The sequence below is a fragment of the Ctenopharyngodon idella genome, chromosome 21, assembly GCF_019924925.1.
Source record: "Ctenopharyngodon idella isolate HZGC_01 chromosome 21, HZGC01, whole genome shotgun sequence".
NCBI lineage: Eukaryota > Metazoa > Chordata > Actinopteri > Cypriniformes > Xenocyprididae > Ctenopharyngodon > Ctenopharyngodon idella.
In genome coordinates this window covers 31,546-50,584 of record NC_067240.1, presented here as the reverse complement: position 1 = coordinate 50,584, position 19,039 = coordinate 31,546, and the positions used below count along the sequence as shown (strand labels likewise).

General features: G+C 39.6%; 1 protein-coding gene across 1 annotated transcript; it reads right to left on the bottom strand.

Annotated features, from left to right (window-relative positions):
• Positions 1-1,090: 1,090 nt before the first annotated feature.
• On the bottom strand, positions 1,091-9,023 carry klhl8 (kelch-like family member 8). Its single transcript, XM_051878040.1, has 10 exons — positions 8,767-9,023; positions 7,913-8,103; positions 7,279-7,827; positions 6,398-6,584; positions 6,123-6,266; positions 5,623-5,734; positions 5,268-5,436; positions 2,962-3,121; positions 2,681-2,882; positions 1,091-2,601 (listed from the first exon to the last, which is right to left on the bottom strand). Exons 2-10 carry the CDS (start codon positions 8,078-8,080, stop codon positions 2,478-2,480), a joined length of 1,815 nt encoding a protein of 604 aa, XP_051734000.1. The 5' UTR covers positions 8,081-8,103; positions 8,767-9,023; the 3' UTR covers positions 1,091-2,477.
• Between the last annotated feature and the right edge of the window lie 10,016 nt (positions 9,024-19,039).

Genomic DNA, 19,039 nt, shown 5'->3' with positions numbered 1-19,039 from the left:
TTACAAGAGCATGTTTTGAATGAAATATACTAAATTTCTACCCAAAACATTTCAGTCTGCACATCTTATATCATATGTATTTAAAAAGGTTTATTTTTGAGGTCAAAAGTGGTCATTTAGAGAGAGAAGGAGATTTACTTTTATCATAAAATCTCTGGTTTTCTGTCTTGATGGCTCTGGTCAGTAAACGGATGGTCTGAGAGCATCACAGAATGCAGCTGGAACTGGTTGTAATATCAGATATTTGTTTTTAAAGCAGACACTCCATTTTATTTCTCCACTGAAATAAGCGGAGAGGAACCGGAACCCAAAGGAGACGCACTGTCCACGTCAGAATTGATGAAATCTAGTGCCTGAGAATCTAACCTCTATAGGACAGACCATCATCCTCAGCTGGACCTGGAGAAACATCTCGACAAAATTGTTAAATCTGTTAATTGCAGTTCCATTGTTTTTTCACAAGCACTAATGGAGGAAAAGACTGACGGCCAGGAACTACTGCACTGACACTGATGTTTGAACCTTAAGTTCAGAACCCAATGGACAAATGTTCTTTCTAATGACAGAACTGGATCCAGATGTAGAAAAACTTAAGAGACTTAAGTCTCTCAATATGGTAATCAGTACCACAACTAAGTTTTGATGAAGCTGTACACATTGGTTAATTCTGTTTCCTTTGTCTTCTTTTAAAAATATTCAAATTTCAAAGTCCAAAGAGATTCTTTCATAACCCTTACAACAGCACATATTTTAGGACAATATACTTGGAATAAAATCTTTTACCTTTTTGTTACTCTTTAACATTTTTATAGCAGCGAAACTGTCAGAAAACAATAAAAAGCAGCAAATACAAAACTAAAATGCAAATTACAACACTGTCCATTAAACTGTACACACGGACATTGTTTTTGATGTTAGATCATCTGTTTAGTGTTGCTAAAGATATTAGAGTGAAATAAACACTTCAGTTTATTATATTCACAGTTTATTATATTCACAAAACAGAAATCTCATGAAACTTTGATACAAACCCATTTTTGACAAAACAGGAGCTTCACACGGTTTTAGAAACAGAGAAAACAGAAAAGGAGACTTTGTTTTTCTGTTTTATTCAATTGTTACAAAGACAAAAGAAAGTCACAAAGGAAAAACTGAATGAAATAAATAAATGATATTGAGCAAAACAGTAAAATGTACGCATGGTTGAATATGCTATAAAGTGTCATGCTTCAGACAGAAATTTCAATCAAATACACTGCATTTAAATCAGCAAGTACAGAAACGCTGCTACAACTGATAATGTTATTCTGTCCTGTGGAGCTGCACAGATGTTACATAAACCACTGCATGAATATTATATTTGTTACAGTTACACATGTTAAACATCTGTGACACCAGTATAATGTAAAACATTTGAACAATATCAACATTTTAACAGCAGTTCTTAAATATAATCAGATGTTTCTTATGCCACTGGACACATCAGTGTCCAAACAACAAGTACTGAGAGAAAACATGAACTCAAATGTTTTCCAAAATGTAAGGTGGGGAGAGATGCATTAGACAAAATAAATATTTCATATTTCATTTATAAATCATTTTCAAATAAGACTCGTCACAAAAACACAAAACATTTCTACATATATAAAAACCTCAATGTGTGTCCTCACTGGATAACTGATCTGTTTCAAATGCAAACATTGCTTTCACGCCGAACTAAATCATGTATAACGGCGAACGCAATAAAACCGAGCCAGAAAAAGCTTTACATTTGTAATACACAACGGTAACATCTGAACGCATCTCTGAGCTTCTCGGCTTTCCGTCCAGCTTCACATTTGGAAGTGAAAAGCTCAAGTCTTTATCACGTATAACTGTTCGACCCAAACCTAAACCTGAAACCAGTCTGGATCTTATTCAGGGTTCAGAAGTTATAAATGAGACGAGCATCACAACACAAGTGTCACTATCACACATGTTCTGCTAGCGCTCACAAATCTCTCATTTCGTCCTGATCGTGTCTGTGATTGTACGCACGCACTACAGAACAATCTCTTTTTGATCGTTCTTTGGGTCCTGAAGTCACAAAAGAGTGACTTTTAAACTTTACAAGTATCTGATGTCATTCTGCCTTTCAAACACACGAGGAACCGCAAAACTGCCGTTCGCTGAATTCATGTCATGGATATTCAGAGGACTGAACCTCAGTTCTGATGTCTGAACACTGTAGTCTAGTTTACTGATGATTTCTTAATGTCTAAGAAGAGAGAAAATACTGCAGCAGAAATCAGCACAAACATCAGATACAGTGATCACATGATCTCACCACTGGAGAAAAGAAGGAAAAAACACTTTCCACTGACACAAAATCAAAGCAAAAACACAACATCTCTTGTCATGAAACCAGAAAGCTGATTTCAGAGCCACGGTAAAGCTGAACGTGGGTGTTTGGAGTGTGTCAGACTATGAGGGTGTGGCTACATGCAGTCGGCAACGTTACTGGAGCCCTGGCCGACGTCCCGAATCTGACTGATGTGAGTGGAACAGACTGCGACTCCTGCACCGGCCCGACAGTGAGACACGGAGCCGACCAGCTCCCATCTAAGCAAAAACACACACAAACAGCTGATCCCACCTGACTGAAATCACAAACATCTTCTGCAGAATCTTTATATCTCACCTGTTCATCCGGGGCTCGAAGGCCTCCACCGTGTTCAGGTAGATGTTTCCATTGTGCCCTCCTACTGCAAAGACACGCCCCATCACAGTGGCAACGCCGACTCCGCCCCTCGGTGTGGTCAACTCTGCCACATACTCCCAGCAGTTCATCCTGGGGTCGAAGCGCTCGACTGAGCTCAGTGGAGAATTATCGTCAAAACCACCTTCAGACAAACACGTCGATCCATCAGAGCTCTGTTCAGGTCTAAATTGAGAAGGTCAAATACAGATTCTGATCTTTACCAACAACGTAGAGGCATCCGTTGAGCTCACTGACACCGTTTCCAGCGCGCCGCTGCCCCATTTCTCGCACATCTGTCCATTTGTTTAGATGAGGGTCGAACCGTTCCACGCTGGACAGTGATGCAACGCCGTCATTTCCCCCGACCGCATACACATAACCCTGATCAAATCAACATATTACACATCAGTGGGTTCAAACCTGCAATACTCATGTCAGAACGCCGACTCTGTATTGGCCGACTCCTGCGTCAGCATCACTGAGCCAATACTGAGCCGCCGTTCTGATGTAGAACCTGGAAGCGCTGCACTGTTTTTCCAACGTCAACAGCGTCAGAGAAGAAATTGTTGAATAAAGTGGTTATTTTTGTTTTTGCACACAAAAAGTATTCTCATGGCTTCATAAGATTAAGGTTGAACCACTGCAGTCACATGGACTATTTTAACGATGTCTTTAGTACCTTTCTGGGCCTTGAAATTTGTTATGACATTGCTGTGTATAGGGAGATCAGAAACCTCTCAGATTTCATCAAAAATATCTTAATTGGAAGATGAAAAAATGAAGGTTTTACGGACATGGAACGACATGATTTTGAGTAATTAATGACAGAAATTTCATTTTTGGGTGAACTAACCCTTTAAAGGCACAGTATGTAAGTTTCACCACTAGAGGTCGCTTATTCGAAACAAAGGCATAGCTTCATGATGCGTGAATGGAATCATGGGAGTTGTCACCTCCACCTCCACAGCCGATGGAAAGCAATCTTATGGGACTCGGGCAGAAATCATGTTCATGGATGAGCTACTGTATAGTTTTATTAACGTTACTGTGGTTTGAAGCAGGGTGGGGCGTTTGAGAGTGTGAGAGACATCTGCTCAAAACACTGGCCTGGAGTCGCATTTAGAGTGTCGCAGCTTTTATTATGCTTATATGCCACAGTCATAAGTCATGTGACTGCAGCCCTGTTTTACTGTTTTATCATATTAAATACATTTGAGTGTGTTGAAAGTTCTAATGTTACTCTGTGCGGTAGTTCAACGGCTGCGCTATGAGACACTTGTTGAACGCTGCATTAAGCTAGATCGAAATTAGAATTTCATTAATAAAAGCTGGATGTCTTATGTTGCTAAATGGCATGCAGTTCATTTTAAAATATATTGTAGAGAAAATGCTGTATTACTGATACTACAATAAATAAAGCTCTTTCTGATTATGTGATGTTAGATGTGTCTGAGGCACAAACATGTTACTCGTGGTAAATCAAGAAAATATGTGATTCAAACAACAAGACTAACCGTGTTGACCTCTGTAACAATGATTAGTTTTCTGTTGATAAATGTATCCAAACCGTTGCTCACTTGACTAAAGCCCTGCTTACACCTGGTATTAAGATGCGTTTTGGTCGATTGGATGACAAGTGCACGAGGGAGACACATTCTCGTTTACACTTCGTGATTTAATCTGTCTCTTTTGTCCACTTTTAACCACTTCTGTCCTGTTTCTTCGAGGGGAGGGTCTATGGGCGGGTAAATGTGTGGGTTTTTTCAGATGTTTTGATCTAATGGAAAAAAATATGCTTGTGCACTTTACATATGAATGCAACTGGAGACGATGGAAAAACATATGGAGAGAATCAGCTTTCATTTCTGCTCTGACAGCTGCAATACCATGCCGATCACTGTGAAATAGTGAGAATAGTGAGAGAACATTATGCTTGGTACGTTTTTCGTCTTCAAAACCAAACTTGGGTCTTCAGCTGACAAAGTTTAAAGTCCCGTATGGCTAGAGCGCTTCCCATAATGTTTACACATTAGGTCAGTAGTTGGAGAGTTAGGTATTTTAGTGGCTATTCAAACGCATTCGACCACATGAACGTCTACACCATGAACGCTATCCGGTCGAATGCATTTTCGACTACCTCTGGAAGTGGTCAAAAGTGGACAAGCTCAAGACGTTTTACACCCCGTTTACACCTGGATTTAATGTCGCCCACTTGTGATCCCATCGACCAAAACGCATCTTAATACCAGGTGGAAACAGGGCCTAATAAAACACATAATTCATTAAAGCGTATTTGTAAAACCGGAAATCAGGGGTGACGTGGATACGACATCATTGACATGTGACGCATTGACACGAGTTAAAATTGCTGATTTCTCTGGATTTAAACATTGTTAGAAACATTTGGGATAATGTACGTACACAAGTCAACAAAATGTATACCATTGTTCTAGTGGTTTTTGGATATTTTAACACCTTTGTACAATGATAACTCATAATGAACTTCTCTTGTTGTGGCCTTTCGTACCCCGAGCGCCACAGACCCGACGCCTCCTCTGGGCGTGTTCATAGGGGCGACGGCGCTCCAGCGGTCCGACTCAATGTCATAGCGCTCCACATCACTGAAGCAGGAGTTATCATCCAGACCACCGATGGCGTAGATTGGACCGCCGAGAGCGGCCAGCGCAATCCCCCTCCTAACCGAAGACAAAACAGCATTTTCTCTCATTCGTCTGTCAGCTGTTTCAATACTTACAATATCTATTGTAAGTATTGAAATTAACCGTAAATATGTTAACCGTAAATATTAAATATAAAAATGAATTAAAACTATACATTTAATGAATAGTATTAGAGCAGAACATTAGGTCAGTTTGTCATACCGTTTTGTGTTCATGGACGCTTTCATCATCCACTTGTTGGTGTGTGGATCAAACATCTCCATGTTCCCGAGGTGCTCATTGCCGTCATGGCCGCCAACAGCATAAACTTTCCCTGTAAATTGATGAATGTGGAGTTTTATTCATAGGTTTGTGTTATTTGTTGTAAGAACTAGATCACAAGTTCAGTGTGGAGTACCGCAAGGCTCAGTACTAGGACCATTGTTTATCACCCTGTACATGCTGCAAAGCATGGCATTGGTTTTCACTGTTACGCTGATGTGTTTGCAACATACTCGATAACAACGATTAAGATATAATCACACAGCCCTAGTTCATATTGCCTCTACGCTGATGTTTAAACCTTCAAATCTAAAAGCCACCTGAAAAAGGACATTATAAGTGAAAGTGTCTTTTAACAATAAATAGAATATTTTCATCTTTGAGTCATTTTCACAAAGTTTTTTGTCTTTAAATCACTGCTTCTCATCTCTCTTTCTCACCTGTCACTGAAATCACTCCCACATGTCTCCGTCTGCTGTTCATTTCAGGCCCGAAGAACCAGCTGTTTTTACTGATGGAGTAACACTCGATACTGCGGAACGGGTCACCGGAACCGCCCCTTCCCCCAACACAGAACAACACACCTGTCAAAGTTCAAGGGGAAAAGTCTCAATTAAAGAATGCGTTCTGAGCACAGCAGGTTCTTGAAGGTTAAAATGTTAAATGACAGAAAAGAGTAACTACACAAGTGTGAAAAAGGGCCGAATGTCCTGACCTGCGGTGTGTTTGCGGGGTGTCGTACGGACAGAATACTCAAAGTCAGGAACGCTCTTGTTACTAAGGTGCAAATGATAGTTGCGAGCCTCATCCAAAAGATCTCTGCAGTTCAGATTGGCCTTGATTATTTCCTCTTTGGCAACAGTGGCTGTAAGGAAATCCACCGGCAGCAGAGGAAGACGCACCTGTGAGAGAAAAGCCCATCAGAACGCTTCCATCAGGTTAAGAACAAATCAGAAAATACACACTAGCGTGAATGTACACATCTCATGAACACTTGACAAACACGGAACACACAACACTATTATACATTATTTACTTAAAAACACATACTTATTTATATTTCAATTTTGCACACATCATAACTGTACATACAAACTGTCTATATTATATATTGTTTTTTGCTTTTTTTGCACTTTGTCTATCTTGTATATTTGTATATTATTCTTTTATTCTTTTTATTATCTGTGTCTTGTCTTGTCACTGTCACTCTGTTGCACTGTGGAGCTTGTCACTAAAACAATTCCTAGTATGTGTAAACATACCCGGCAATAAAGCTCTTTCTGATTCTGAATAAAAGGGCCTTTCGATAAATTTGCTAACAAGACCATACAAAGACCCAAGCGTGTTTCTGAAATGCGACACAAGGTAACCGGATCATATGGCATGTTTCCAAGGATCCAGCCATACTGACACTTTTGTTGGACTTCATGGCCAATGTGTTTTTGGGATCTGGTGGTTTTGCATGGAAGCAGGACCTTCAGCAGGTAAACATCCTCACATTAGAGATCAAGTTACCTTATTTATTGAAAAGACCTTGTAAAACATGATCCCCAACCAACCAACCAATCAAACCTATTGCAGCTCTGAGCGGCTAACCTGAGACATGATCTGATCCAGCCAGACGTCGTGGTGTTTCAGATTTGCTTTCAGCCATTTGATTGCAGCGTTGTACACTTGAGACTCAGACTGAATGTTGAGGTCACTGGAGGCCAGCAGGGTTTTCAGGTGCTGTGGTGAAACGCAGATGAAATCCTCACACTCCACCACTTCGCTGAAATGCTCACAGGCGTAACGGTCGGCCATGTCCATCAGGTCCACCCTGTTATGACTCTCTGCAAACGTGCGGACGGCCAGACAGTTGGAGGGGTGGAAATGAGCCTTCATGTACTCACAGCAGGCACGGGCAATCAGCTCCACCTGCAGGATACACGCCGCGTACAGCAACGGCTGAACGTTATCCACCGTCAGCGTCAGTCGAGAGGAGTAGGCGAAACCCACCAGGTCCTGGATGGCGTCAGCGTCGAAATCCCGTATCTCAATCAGGTCCTGTTTGGCCTCGGCCATGTCTGAGAGGAACATGGCACGGAAGTATGGAACAACGCAGGCCAGAACTAGTTTGTGACATGGTATGAGTCTGTTTCCAACCTTCAGTGAAAAAGAAAAGAGAGAAATATAGGATGACATCATTCTGATATCAATGCAGACACGGAGCACAGCGCTGTTCAGATACCTTCAGAGTGACGTCACAGAGTTCTCCGTTCTCATAAAACTGTCGGAGCGAGTTGTGGAAGTCCTTCCAGGCCTCTTGGGCTTCAAACACGAATGATCCGTCCACGTCGCCCTCAGTATTAGACGGCTGCGACGAGCGTTTTTGCTGCTTCCCATGTTCAGGCACCATGTCTCTCTCACACACGCCAACACCTGCACATACAGACATGCGTTTACGGTCTATGAATGGGCAGAATTCATAATGGACTCTTTGTCCACACACACACACACACACACACACACAAAGAGACATCATTTTTATTCCAGAGTCACAGTGCAGTTATTCTTTATACTGAGAAACAGACTCTGTTAACACTGTGACTCAAGAAGATCATAACATTATCAGTCATGTTCAGATGACTATCACTGCTCAGACGACATAAACATTTACATTTAAGTACAATAAAGATTTAATGCTGCCTTTTGAAAGCTGGGATTTGATCAGATTTTACAATTCCACTTTATCCCTTCAAGAAATAACACTTTACAAACAGATATACATATTTAAAATTAATGAGATCATCGTCAAAGACACTGCGTGTTGTCAATTAATAAGCCATTTTACGCAGTTTTTATTGTATGAGTAATATTAGTGAATAACGTGAATATTCCGTACTAAAGACCTATTCATTTTAAGTGTTTGTTTTCTGTACAATAAACCAAAACACGACAGCACGAGCTAACATGTCAACAAAACAAACGAGACGGATTCAAGTACAGGAAATGACAGAGATTAGACTGTCTGACGGTTCGACATTAAAGAAAACGAAATTTAGATTAGATGTGTAAATTGTAATGTTTTTGTAGATGTTTTACCACATTTTCAACAGCAGCAGCACTTTCACGATGAACGACGGCGGCGCTTCCGTGTTCTGATGCGCTATGAACGCTGGGAATTGTAGTCCAAAGGAGACGCTTTGATTCTGTCACGTGACAGAATCAAACACACAGCCGGAGGGATGCAGTTCATGGTCTCTTTCCTCTGGAAATTCAGCCTTACTTCTCAACACACGGTATTTTAGCACCTTTGAGTTGCTTCTTCCACAATGCCTCAGTTCTGTCAAATAAATAACAAATGGACAAAGGTCATAATAATACTACTATACACCAGTGGCGTAGCCAGAATTGTATTTTTGGGGGGGCCATCTTAAAATGAGGGGGCCTATATATATGTATCAAAATGAGTAGACGACCTTTGAAACTAATACACATTCATTGTATCTGTTATATTGTTACGCCAGTAGGTGGCGACCAGTGACTGCTGTTAAAATGCATTTCATTCATTAATTTCAAATTATTTTTATATGATGAATTCTTTAAATTAATAATAATAAAAAAATGTAATAGACTTATCTATAACATTTTAGGCAGTTATAAAAACAAATTTTGAACATAAAACATTTTGTCAGGACCTCAAGTAAATTAGCCCCACATATTATTTTGTTTGATTGTGTAATGTTTTGCTTTCCGAATCGTGGGAGAACCGTGATCCCTATTCTAGAAAATACAAATTATCCAGTCATAAACTCATTCAGTCATTTTCATTGATCTCATGCTGATATAGTCCTATTTGATGATCAGCCCGTTGCTGGGACATTCTAAAACGCTTAACGTGAAAAAGCTTAATTTACTAAGACAGTGTTATTAACAAACCAAACTTAGTAAACACCATACTAATAAAGCATACTATGTACATAAAAGCTGATGAGCCTAGAATATGAACGCAACACGTTTAATTACACGTTAAGCATTTTCCTCCCATAAAGAAAACGCTTAACGTGGCTTAAGACAAAGACATTAAAAGACCAATCTTAGTAAACACTATACTATTATTATATAGCTACTAATTAAGCATACTATACAGAAAAATTGGTTTGTGCAGAATTTGATCTTATAATATTACTTAGTAGACTACATTAAGCAACGTTAAGCGTTTTCTTTATAACTGTTTTCTATGGGAGGAAAACACTTAGCTAACGTATAATTAAACGCATTGCGTTCATATTCTCAATAAGCGTCTGTAGGCCTATAGGTTACAATTAGCACTTATCTAAAAAAAAAAACTATTAAATAAAAAAAAAAAAGTAAGTTCGAAAATGCTATCTATAATTTGTAGGCCTACATGGAGTTAATGTATAAAATACTTGGATACTTAATTTCTTTATAATTTATAGGTATTATTTTAACAGTCAATCGTGGAAGTTTGATGGTTGATAGCTTCAGGCAACATTAAATCCAGGAGAGAAGACAAGTCTAGAGAAAAAGCATGTTTGATTTACATAGAACAAAGTTTGAGCGCGCACACGCAATATCTGAGCGAAAGCAAATAACGCCACGGACACTGCCTCAAATGAACTACAACGCCGAGAAGAAAGCTGTGTGCGCTGCAGTCAGAGGTTCTTGATTCTCTGACGACTTTGTATTGGTTAAAATGAATGGAGCTAGTGAGCCCGAGCACACATCGGATTTCACTGCATTGAGATGCGCGTCCTGGAAACGGGAAGCCTCGGTTGCCGCTTCACATGGTCACTCATCGCATAGGTAGACCAGGTACAGTTGGTACATGGGTACAGTTGAAACACCTTAAATAACTTGCGTTCGCAACAAGTCTGATCTGTGATATTTGCTTCGCACATGCGTATTAGCGCCCTCTTCGATTGTGGGAAATTTGAAGTACATGCGCTTCTCCAGTCCGAAGATATAGGCGAAAGTTTTTTTTCTAAGGTAATTTTTTCACTCCACCATGTCCCTTCCACATTGAATAGCTTCTCATCCTTACATGACTGTTAAAGTTAACTTACATTTTCGTAAACCTTAATCTGTGCTCTAAAAACTGACATATTGCATGACTTGGTGTCATGCAAGGTCATCGTAAAATCTAGAGAAATGTTCGAGGTGGTCAGCGGGGTACAGTTGAGACACAATGTATATATAGAATCCTATTGCGGCACATGCAGTTTAGTTGCACGATGTAAGATCACAAGTTAATAGATCTGATCTATTTTATTATTGCTGTTTGCAATTGTTCAATGTTTTTTACTGTTACTCAACTTTTCAGGTGTTACTCTTAAAATGATGAACTGAAATTAAATATTATATCGCTGTTTGCCATTACTGTACAATGTTTTACAAATTAACTACTTTTAACTAAACAAATAATCAAATAAAATACTGAATGGAAATAAAAACTGTTGAATTCTCATTTCTAAAGGTATTTTACATTTGCAGTGAATTGGTTAGGCAGCTTTACAGCATTCCGGATGGGTGTCTCAACTGTACTCGGGTACTGTTCTAACTGTGCCCGACATGGGTACAGTTGGAACAAAAAAGCTTCTTGTGTTTATGAACTAATTGTGGCAAATATGACCTACTTATGGATGTTAATAATTATTAATATTTTAGTAGACAAGTAAAGGAAATATCATATGAAAAATCACTTCTTTTCAGTCCCTAGTTTTTGTGTGGTAACGGAAAAAGCAAAAAGTGTACCAACTGTACCTGGTCTACCCTAATGAACTCTCACACGCAAAAATAATGACAGCACAAGGCTACGCGCAACACGTGAAATAATCGAACCAATAAGTCTAAAAACAGCTGTCGCGTTATACCGTGACAGCTGTATCTATAAAAGTAATATCTATAAAACCCAACATAAATCAGTATATGATAATGTATGTAATATATCTGTTTATACATGGCTTAAACAGACTCATCAAGTGTCCTCATTCAATAGCCGGATTGCCTGAGGATAAAAACTCCTCAAGTCTCTCAGGATCCGATATCTCTTCCCTGTGGAAGCCCGGTTCTGCCACTAAATAAAAAATAAAAACAGTAATTGCGACTTTTTATCTCAGAATTCTGACTTTTTTTCTCACAATTAACTGACGGACAGTTTCTCTGTTTGTAACAACAGGGCCGGCCCAAGCCTTAATGGGGCCCTAAGCAGAATTTTATTTGAGGGCCCCTCGGTTAAAATAACTTAAGATAAACAGTATCTTCTTATATAAAAAATAAATGTAAATGTACAAAAGAACAGATGGAACTGTTAAAAGATAACAGTAATAAATGTATTAACATTAAAGGAATAGTTCTCCCAAAAATGAAAATTCTGTCATTTACTCACTCTCAAGTTGTTTTAAATCTGAATGAGTTTCTTTCTTCTGTTGAATATGAAAGTTATTTATTCTGAAGAAAGTGGGTAACTAAACAGTTGCTGGTCACCAGTGACTTCCATAGTATTTCCATAGTATACTTTTTTCTATGAAGTCAATGGGGACCAGCAACTGTTTGGTTACCCACATTCTTCAAAATGTTCAGCAGAAGAAAGAAGTTAATACAGGTTTGGAACAACATGAGAAAGAGTGAATAATGACAGAATTTTTCATTTTTGGTTGAACTAACCCTTTAAGGACAAGCGGCAGCATGTTTACTATTAGGCTGCTCTTAGCTCTATTTGAAAATAATAATTCTAGAATGATTGGGGTGATTTAAATTAAATCAATTGGGTGTTTTATATTTTTCAGGTAAGTATTCAGGTCCAGAAAATGAATAAGCAAATGTAAAATAACACTGCATAGTCTTCACTGTATAAACTGAATATAATTAATCTGTGTTAAAGCTGCAAAAGTGATTTTCTCTTTGTATTTTGTTGTTTGTTAACATTCATGACACAGAAAGCAGCAAGCCTGCTGTGACTTTAAGACCGAATTCGCGGATCCTTTATAATGATACACAACTGTTTTCTTTGTTTGGGTTTCCTAAGCCATAAGCAACTGTGTTAACAAGGACATTTTGACATAATTCTGCGTGTATATGTCCGATGCGGATGTATAAGTAGATGCAGAAGTGAACGCAATTCGGTGTTCACGTGCGTCTGCGCGTCTCTGTATAACAGGACCTAAACACGTACAGCTTTTGTTAAACTTTTCAATTCCTGCGATGTGACTATCGTGGATGTGCACATCGCGATATCGATGCTAAAACGATACATCGTGCAGCCCTAATGTAATGCAAATGTACGTCGAGTTGTACAGTATTATTGGGACGGAGGCGCTAGAACTGCAACTGATTGTGCGCTGTTAAAAGACAAGCTGTCATTTCATATGCTCTTGGGGGCCCCCTGGTGGCCACGGGGCCCTAAGCAGCCACTTAGTTTGCTTATGCCTTGGGCCGGCTCTGTGTAACAATTTCGGACATCCAACATTTCTGGTGCATCCAACAATAGCTGTGCTGCCGTCCTGATGTCTGAAGCTGTTGGTGTATAAAATGTGCCACTTGTTTTATCGTGCCTCCGCCACAGCTGATTATTATTATTATTATTACTATTATATTGGTATTATTGTGTCAAATTCATTAGTGTATCCATTCTGTTAAAAACAACTTTTATTCACCAAATACTTCCACTGTATTTGCAGAATTGCATAATTCTACCCTTGAATGCCCCCTTTTATGGAGCCACCAGACTTGAGTTAGAAAGTTACAAAGTTGATGAAACATGATAGGTATTGGTGTTTTAGTATTAAGCCCACTATATGTCAGTAAAAGCTGTTTTTTTCTCCTTGAAATGCTGTAAATATGTAAGTATGTAATATGTAAGTATGCTATATGCATATTCCTGCATTATGTTCTCTCTAATGTCCGGAGACTAATCTTTATGTTATGTGTCTCCTCCAGTAAAATCTAAATTTCTTTATTGGTAAATCCGCACTGAAAATAATCCTTTATGATGTCTTCCGTTTCATAACGAAGCAGCAATCCTGATGGTCAGTCGCAATGAAAAGAAACGTAAGCAAAGTAAGAACTGTGAGAAATGAAGTTGAAAAAAAGTCAGAATTCTGAGATAAAAAGTCGCAATTACTGTTTTTATTTTTTTATTGTGTGGCGGAAACAGGCTTCCATAGTAGACAAATTGTAAATGCTGTGTAAATATATTAATGCCACTTCTCATGCCACTTCTGTGTCACCTCTGCATTGCAAAGATGGATTTTGTTGATAATGGCTTCATTTGATTGGTAATAACAGCCCTATACTGTGCTATTATTCTAATTTAATTTAATTTGAATGTTAGAATTTGACCTAAAAGGTGATGCATACATCTAATAAGTTTAGAAAAATGCCCTTATGTAGGTAAAAATGCCCCTGGAAATCAATTTAAGGTGGCAAATATTGCTTTTGTCAATATTGCACACCCCTAATTATAGTATTAATTTTTATTTCTTCAGGTCTTAAAAAGGTCTTAAAAAGCCTTAAATTTGACTTAAAAAATGTGCAGCAACCCTGTGTTTTCCAGGCACACACCATCCTGTGTGGATTTTTCACATCTGTTTGACCTTTAACATTTTTCAGGTTCGTCACAAACTAGAGCTGCACAATTATGGATAAAATGAGAATCACGATTTTTTGGTTTCAAATAGAGATCACGATTCTCCCACAATTCTGAATATACAACCAAACAAAATAACATGTAATTTACTAGAGGTTCTGACAAAATATGGATGTTTTCAAATGTGAGTATTGAAAACCATAAACACGGTTCCTTGTGTTAAAATCGCATTTGTTGAACTACTGTAAACTGTTGAAGTGTTGAAGGTGTAAAGACGCTAGACAGTATAGTATAGTTGTGATTTTACTGTAAAAACACGTTTTATTATGTACAGCTAACAGGGGAGCTTCAGTAAGCGCACGTTCGTCTCCAAAGTGGATTTACATGAATTCTAAACCATATACATCATAAAATCGATTACTAAATTGTGTGTAAGTGTTGGAGTGGACTAGCAAAGCAATTCATTCTGGGGTAATCTTATTATTTAAAATCTAATTTTTAAGTAGTTTATACTTACATTTTTTTGAGTATAAAATCAGTCCTCTCCAAAGGGGAGATCTTCGAGCAGCTGCCTGAAGTCTTCTTTGTGCAGACATTGCTAACACTGAGGAAAACCGCACTAGGTAAGGTTGTGGAGTTACTGGTGCTGTGAGGTGTTAGTGCACCTGTTGCTTATATCTTTATTTTTATTGCAGGACCTAAAATTACATATATACAGTATCCCACAGAAGTGAGTACACCCCTCACATTTTTTGTAAATATTTTATTATATCTTTTCATGTGACAACACTGAAGAAATGACACTCTACTACAATGTAAAGTAGTGAGTGTACAGCTTGTATAACAGTGTAAATTTGCTGTCCCCTCAAAATAACTCAACACACAGCCATTAATGTCTAAACCTCTGGCCACAAAAGTGAGTACAAAAGTGAAAATGTCCAAATTGGGCCCAAAGTGTCAATATTTTGTGTGGCCACCATTATTTTCCAGCACTGCCTTAACCCTCTTGGGCATGGAGTTCACCAGAGCTTCACAGGTTGCCACTGGAGTCCTCTTCCACTCCTCCATGACGACATCACGGAGCTGGTGGATGTTAGAGACCTTGCACTCCTCCACCTTCTGTTTGAGGATGCCCCACAGATGCTCAATAGGGTTTAGGTACCCTCAGCTTCTTTAGCAAGGCAGTGGTCGTCTTGGAGGTGTGTTTGGGGTCTTTATCATGTTGGAATACTGCCCTGAGGCCCAGTCTCCGAAAGGAGGGGATCATGCTCTGCTTTAGTATGTCACAGTACATGTTGGCATTCATGGTTCCCTCAATGAACTGTAGCTCCCCAGTGCCGGCAGCACTCATGCAGCCCCAGACCATGACACTCCCACCACCATGCTTGACTGTAGGCAAGACACACTTGTCTTTGTACTCCTCACCTGGTTGCCGCCACACACGCTTGACACCATCTGAACCAAATAAGTTTATCTTGGTCTCATCAGACCACAGGACATGGTTCCAGTAATCCATGTCCTTAGTCTGCTTGTCTTCAGCAAACTGTTTGCGGGCTTTCTTGTGCATCATCTTTAGAAGAGGCTTCCTTCTGGGACGACAGCCATGCAGACCAGTTTGATGCAGTGTGCGGCGTATGGTCTGAGCACTGACAGGCTGACCCCCCACCCCTTCAACCTCTGCAGCAATGCTGGCAGCACTCATACGTCTATTTCCCAAACACAACCTCTGGATATGACGCTGAGCACGTGCACTCAACTTCTTTGGTTGACCATGGCGAGGCCTGTTCTGAGTGGAACCTGTCCTGTTAAACCGCTGTATGGTCTTGGCCACCGTGCTGCAGCTCAGTTTCAGGGTCTTGGCAATCTTCTTATAGCCTACGCCATCTTTATGTACAGCAACAATTTTTTTTTTCAGATCCTCAGTGAGATCTTTGCCATGAGGTGCCATGTTGAACTTCCAGTGACCAGTATGAGAGAATGAGAGTGATAACACCAAATTTAACACACCTGCTCCCCATTCACACCTAAGACCTTGTAACACTAACGAGTCACATGACACCGGGGAGAGAAAATGGCTAATTGGGCCCAATCTGGACATTTTCACTTAGGGGTGTACTCACTTTGTGGCCAGCGGTTTAGACATTAATGGCTGTGTGTTGAGTTATTTTGAGGGGACAGCAAATTTTTTACACTGTTATACAAGCTGTACACTCACTACTTTATATTGTAGCAAAGTGTCATTTCTTCAGTGTTGTCACATGAAAAGATATAATAAAATATTTACAAAAATGTGAGGGGTGTACTCACTTCTGTGAGATACTGTATATCACCTGAGATTTGGAGCCAAATTACAGGGGGGTAAAAATGACTTTAGAAAGATGGCAGCATCATTTTATTTTTACACAGAGATTGGTAGGTGTCACAGACACGCCAGGCTCCACCGTCAGCCAATCACAACGCACACTGTCACCAGAATACTGATCACCGGCACCTGCACCTCATGAGCACCTCATCACCCACAGTATAAAGAACACTCACACTCTTCACTCCATGTCCGGTCTCGTTTGCATCTACACTTACCTGTATGCTTACCTTAAGGACTCCAAGCGATCTACTTACCTATCTCCAGCGTCTCCTGTTCTCCTCGTGTGATTCTCCGTCAGTGTGTGAGTGTTCTCCGTTCTCCGTGTCAAGATTCTCCAGCGTCACTCAAGCTCTCCACAACTGCAACCACCAAAAGGACAGTATCACCATTCAGCACTCCATTCATCATCACTATTCAAGTTATATCCACTTTCACTGCTGTTCCACTCTACTGGTGTCAATAAACTACCTGTTTGCTAATTCCTGTCTGCGACCCTTCTGTATTGTAACAGTAGGTCTATTAGTAAAATCTGTTGACTTTAGCAAGTCAAAAATTGGAAAAAGATCTTGTGTTTTTTGCCCCAAGTTTACATGTCTGAAACTCAAGAAGTATTAAAGATATCTTAATATCCCAGGTGAAAAAAGTACACTTCCATAATGTACTTAAAATGCTCTATTTTCACAGACTAATTTTGTACTTAATATACTAAAGATTCTTCTTTAGTACTTCTGAAGATAATCTTAAGAACATCTAAGTGTACTCAATTGTGCTATTTTGAGACACCATGAATATGAACTAAAATGCTTTTAACATACTATCTTTAACATACTATGTTTAAATAGACTTTCATATATAAATTATATTAAATATATTGATCACATACTGTATATGGTCTTAACATACAGTACCATATAAAAAGTCATCATATAAATAATTTTAATATAAGTTTATATAATAATTCTAATATGGTATAAACCTATATCTTCATTTATCATGAGGATGTATATATGTGCTAATAATATATTGCTTTATATGAAACATATGACATCACTACTCGGATATAGGGACATACACTATATTGCCAAAAGTATTGGGACACCCCTCCAAATCATTGAATTCAGGTGTTCCGATCACTTCCATGGCCACAGGTGTATAAAATCAAGCACCTACACATGCAGACTGATTCTACAAACATTTGTGAAAGAATGGGTCGCTCTCAGGAGCTCAGTGAATTCAAGCGTGGTACCGTGATAGATTGCCACCTGTGCAATAAGTCCATTCGTGAAATTTTCTCACTACTAAATATTCCACAGTCAACTGTTAGTGGTATCATAACAAAGTGGAAGCAAATGGGAACAACAGCAACTCAGCCACGAAGTGGTAGGCCACGTAAAATCACAGAGCGGGGTCAGCGCATGCTGAGGCGCACAGTGCGCAGAAGTCAAAGCGTCGGATGCAGTGGTGTAAAGCACGCCGCCACTGGACTCTAGAGCAGTGGAGACGTGTTCTCTGGAGTGACCAATCACGCTTCTCTGTCTGGCAATCCGATGGACGAGTCTGGGTTTGGCGGTTGCCAGGAGAACGGTACTTGCCTGACTGCATTGTGCCAAGTGGACAGTTTGGTGGAGGGGGATTATGGTGTGGGGTTGTTTTTCAGGGGTTGGGCTTGGCCCCTTAGTTCCAGTGAAAGGAACTCTTAATGCTTCAGCATACCAAGACATTTTGGACAATTTCATGCTCCCAACTTTGTGGGAACAGTTTGGGGATGGCCCCTTCCTGCTCCAACATGACTGTGCACCAGTGCACAAAGCAAGGTCCATAAAGACATGGATGAACGAGGTTGGTGTGGAGGAACTTGACTGACCTCAACCCGATAGAACACCTTTGGGATGAATTAGAGCGGAGACTGTGAGCCAGGCCTTCTCGCCAACATCACTGCCTGACCTCACAAATGCGCTTCTAGAAGAATGGTCAAAAATTCCCATAAAAACACTCCTAAACCTTGTGGAAAGCCTTCCCAGAAGAGTTGAAGCTGTTATAGCCGCAAAGGGTGGGCCAACTCCATATTAAACCCTACGGATTAAGAATGGGATGTCATTAAAGTTCATGTGCACGTAAAGGCAGGCGTCCCAAAACTTTTGATGAATCCGATCCTTAATCAGATGGAACTGGATTAAATATTTTGACTGTTCCGATCCCAATCTGACTTCTGACCTGACACTGACACTTGATATTCAACGATGTTTTTGATCTGCTTGCATTGACACCATTCTATGCAAATTGAACTGAGCTGGACGGTGACATCACTGTTTTCTCCAGAACTGCTGTATAGATAAATGAACTACAATGGAATGAATCAATACTGAACTTAAAGCTGGACAATGACACAATTTTCTTCTAGA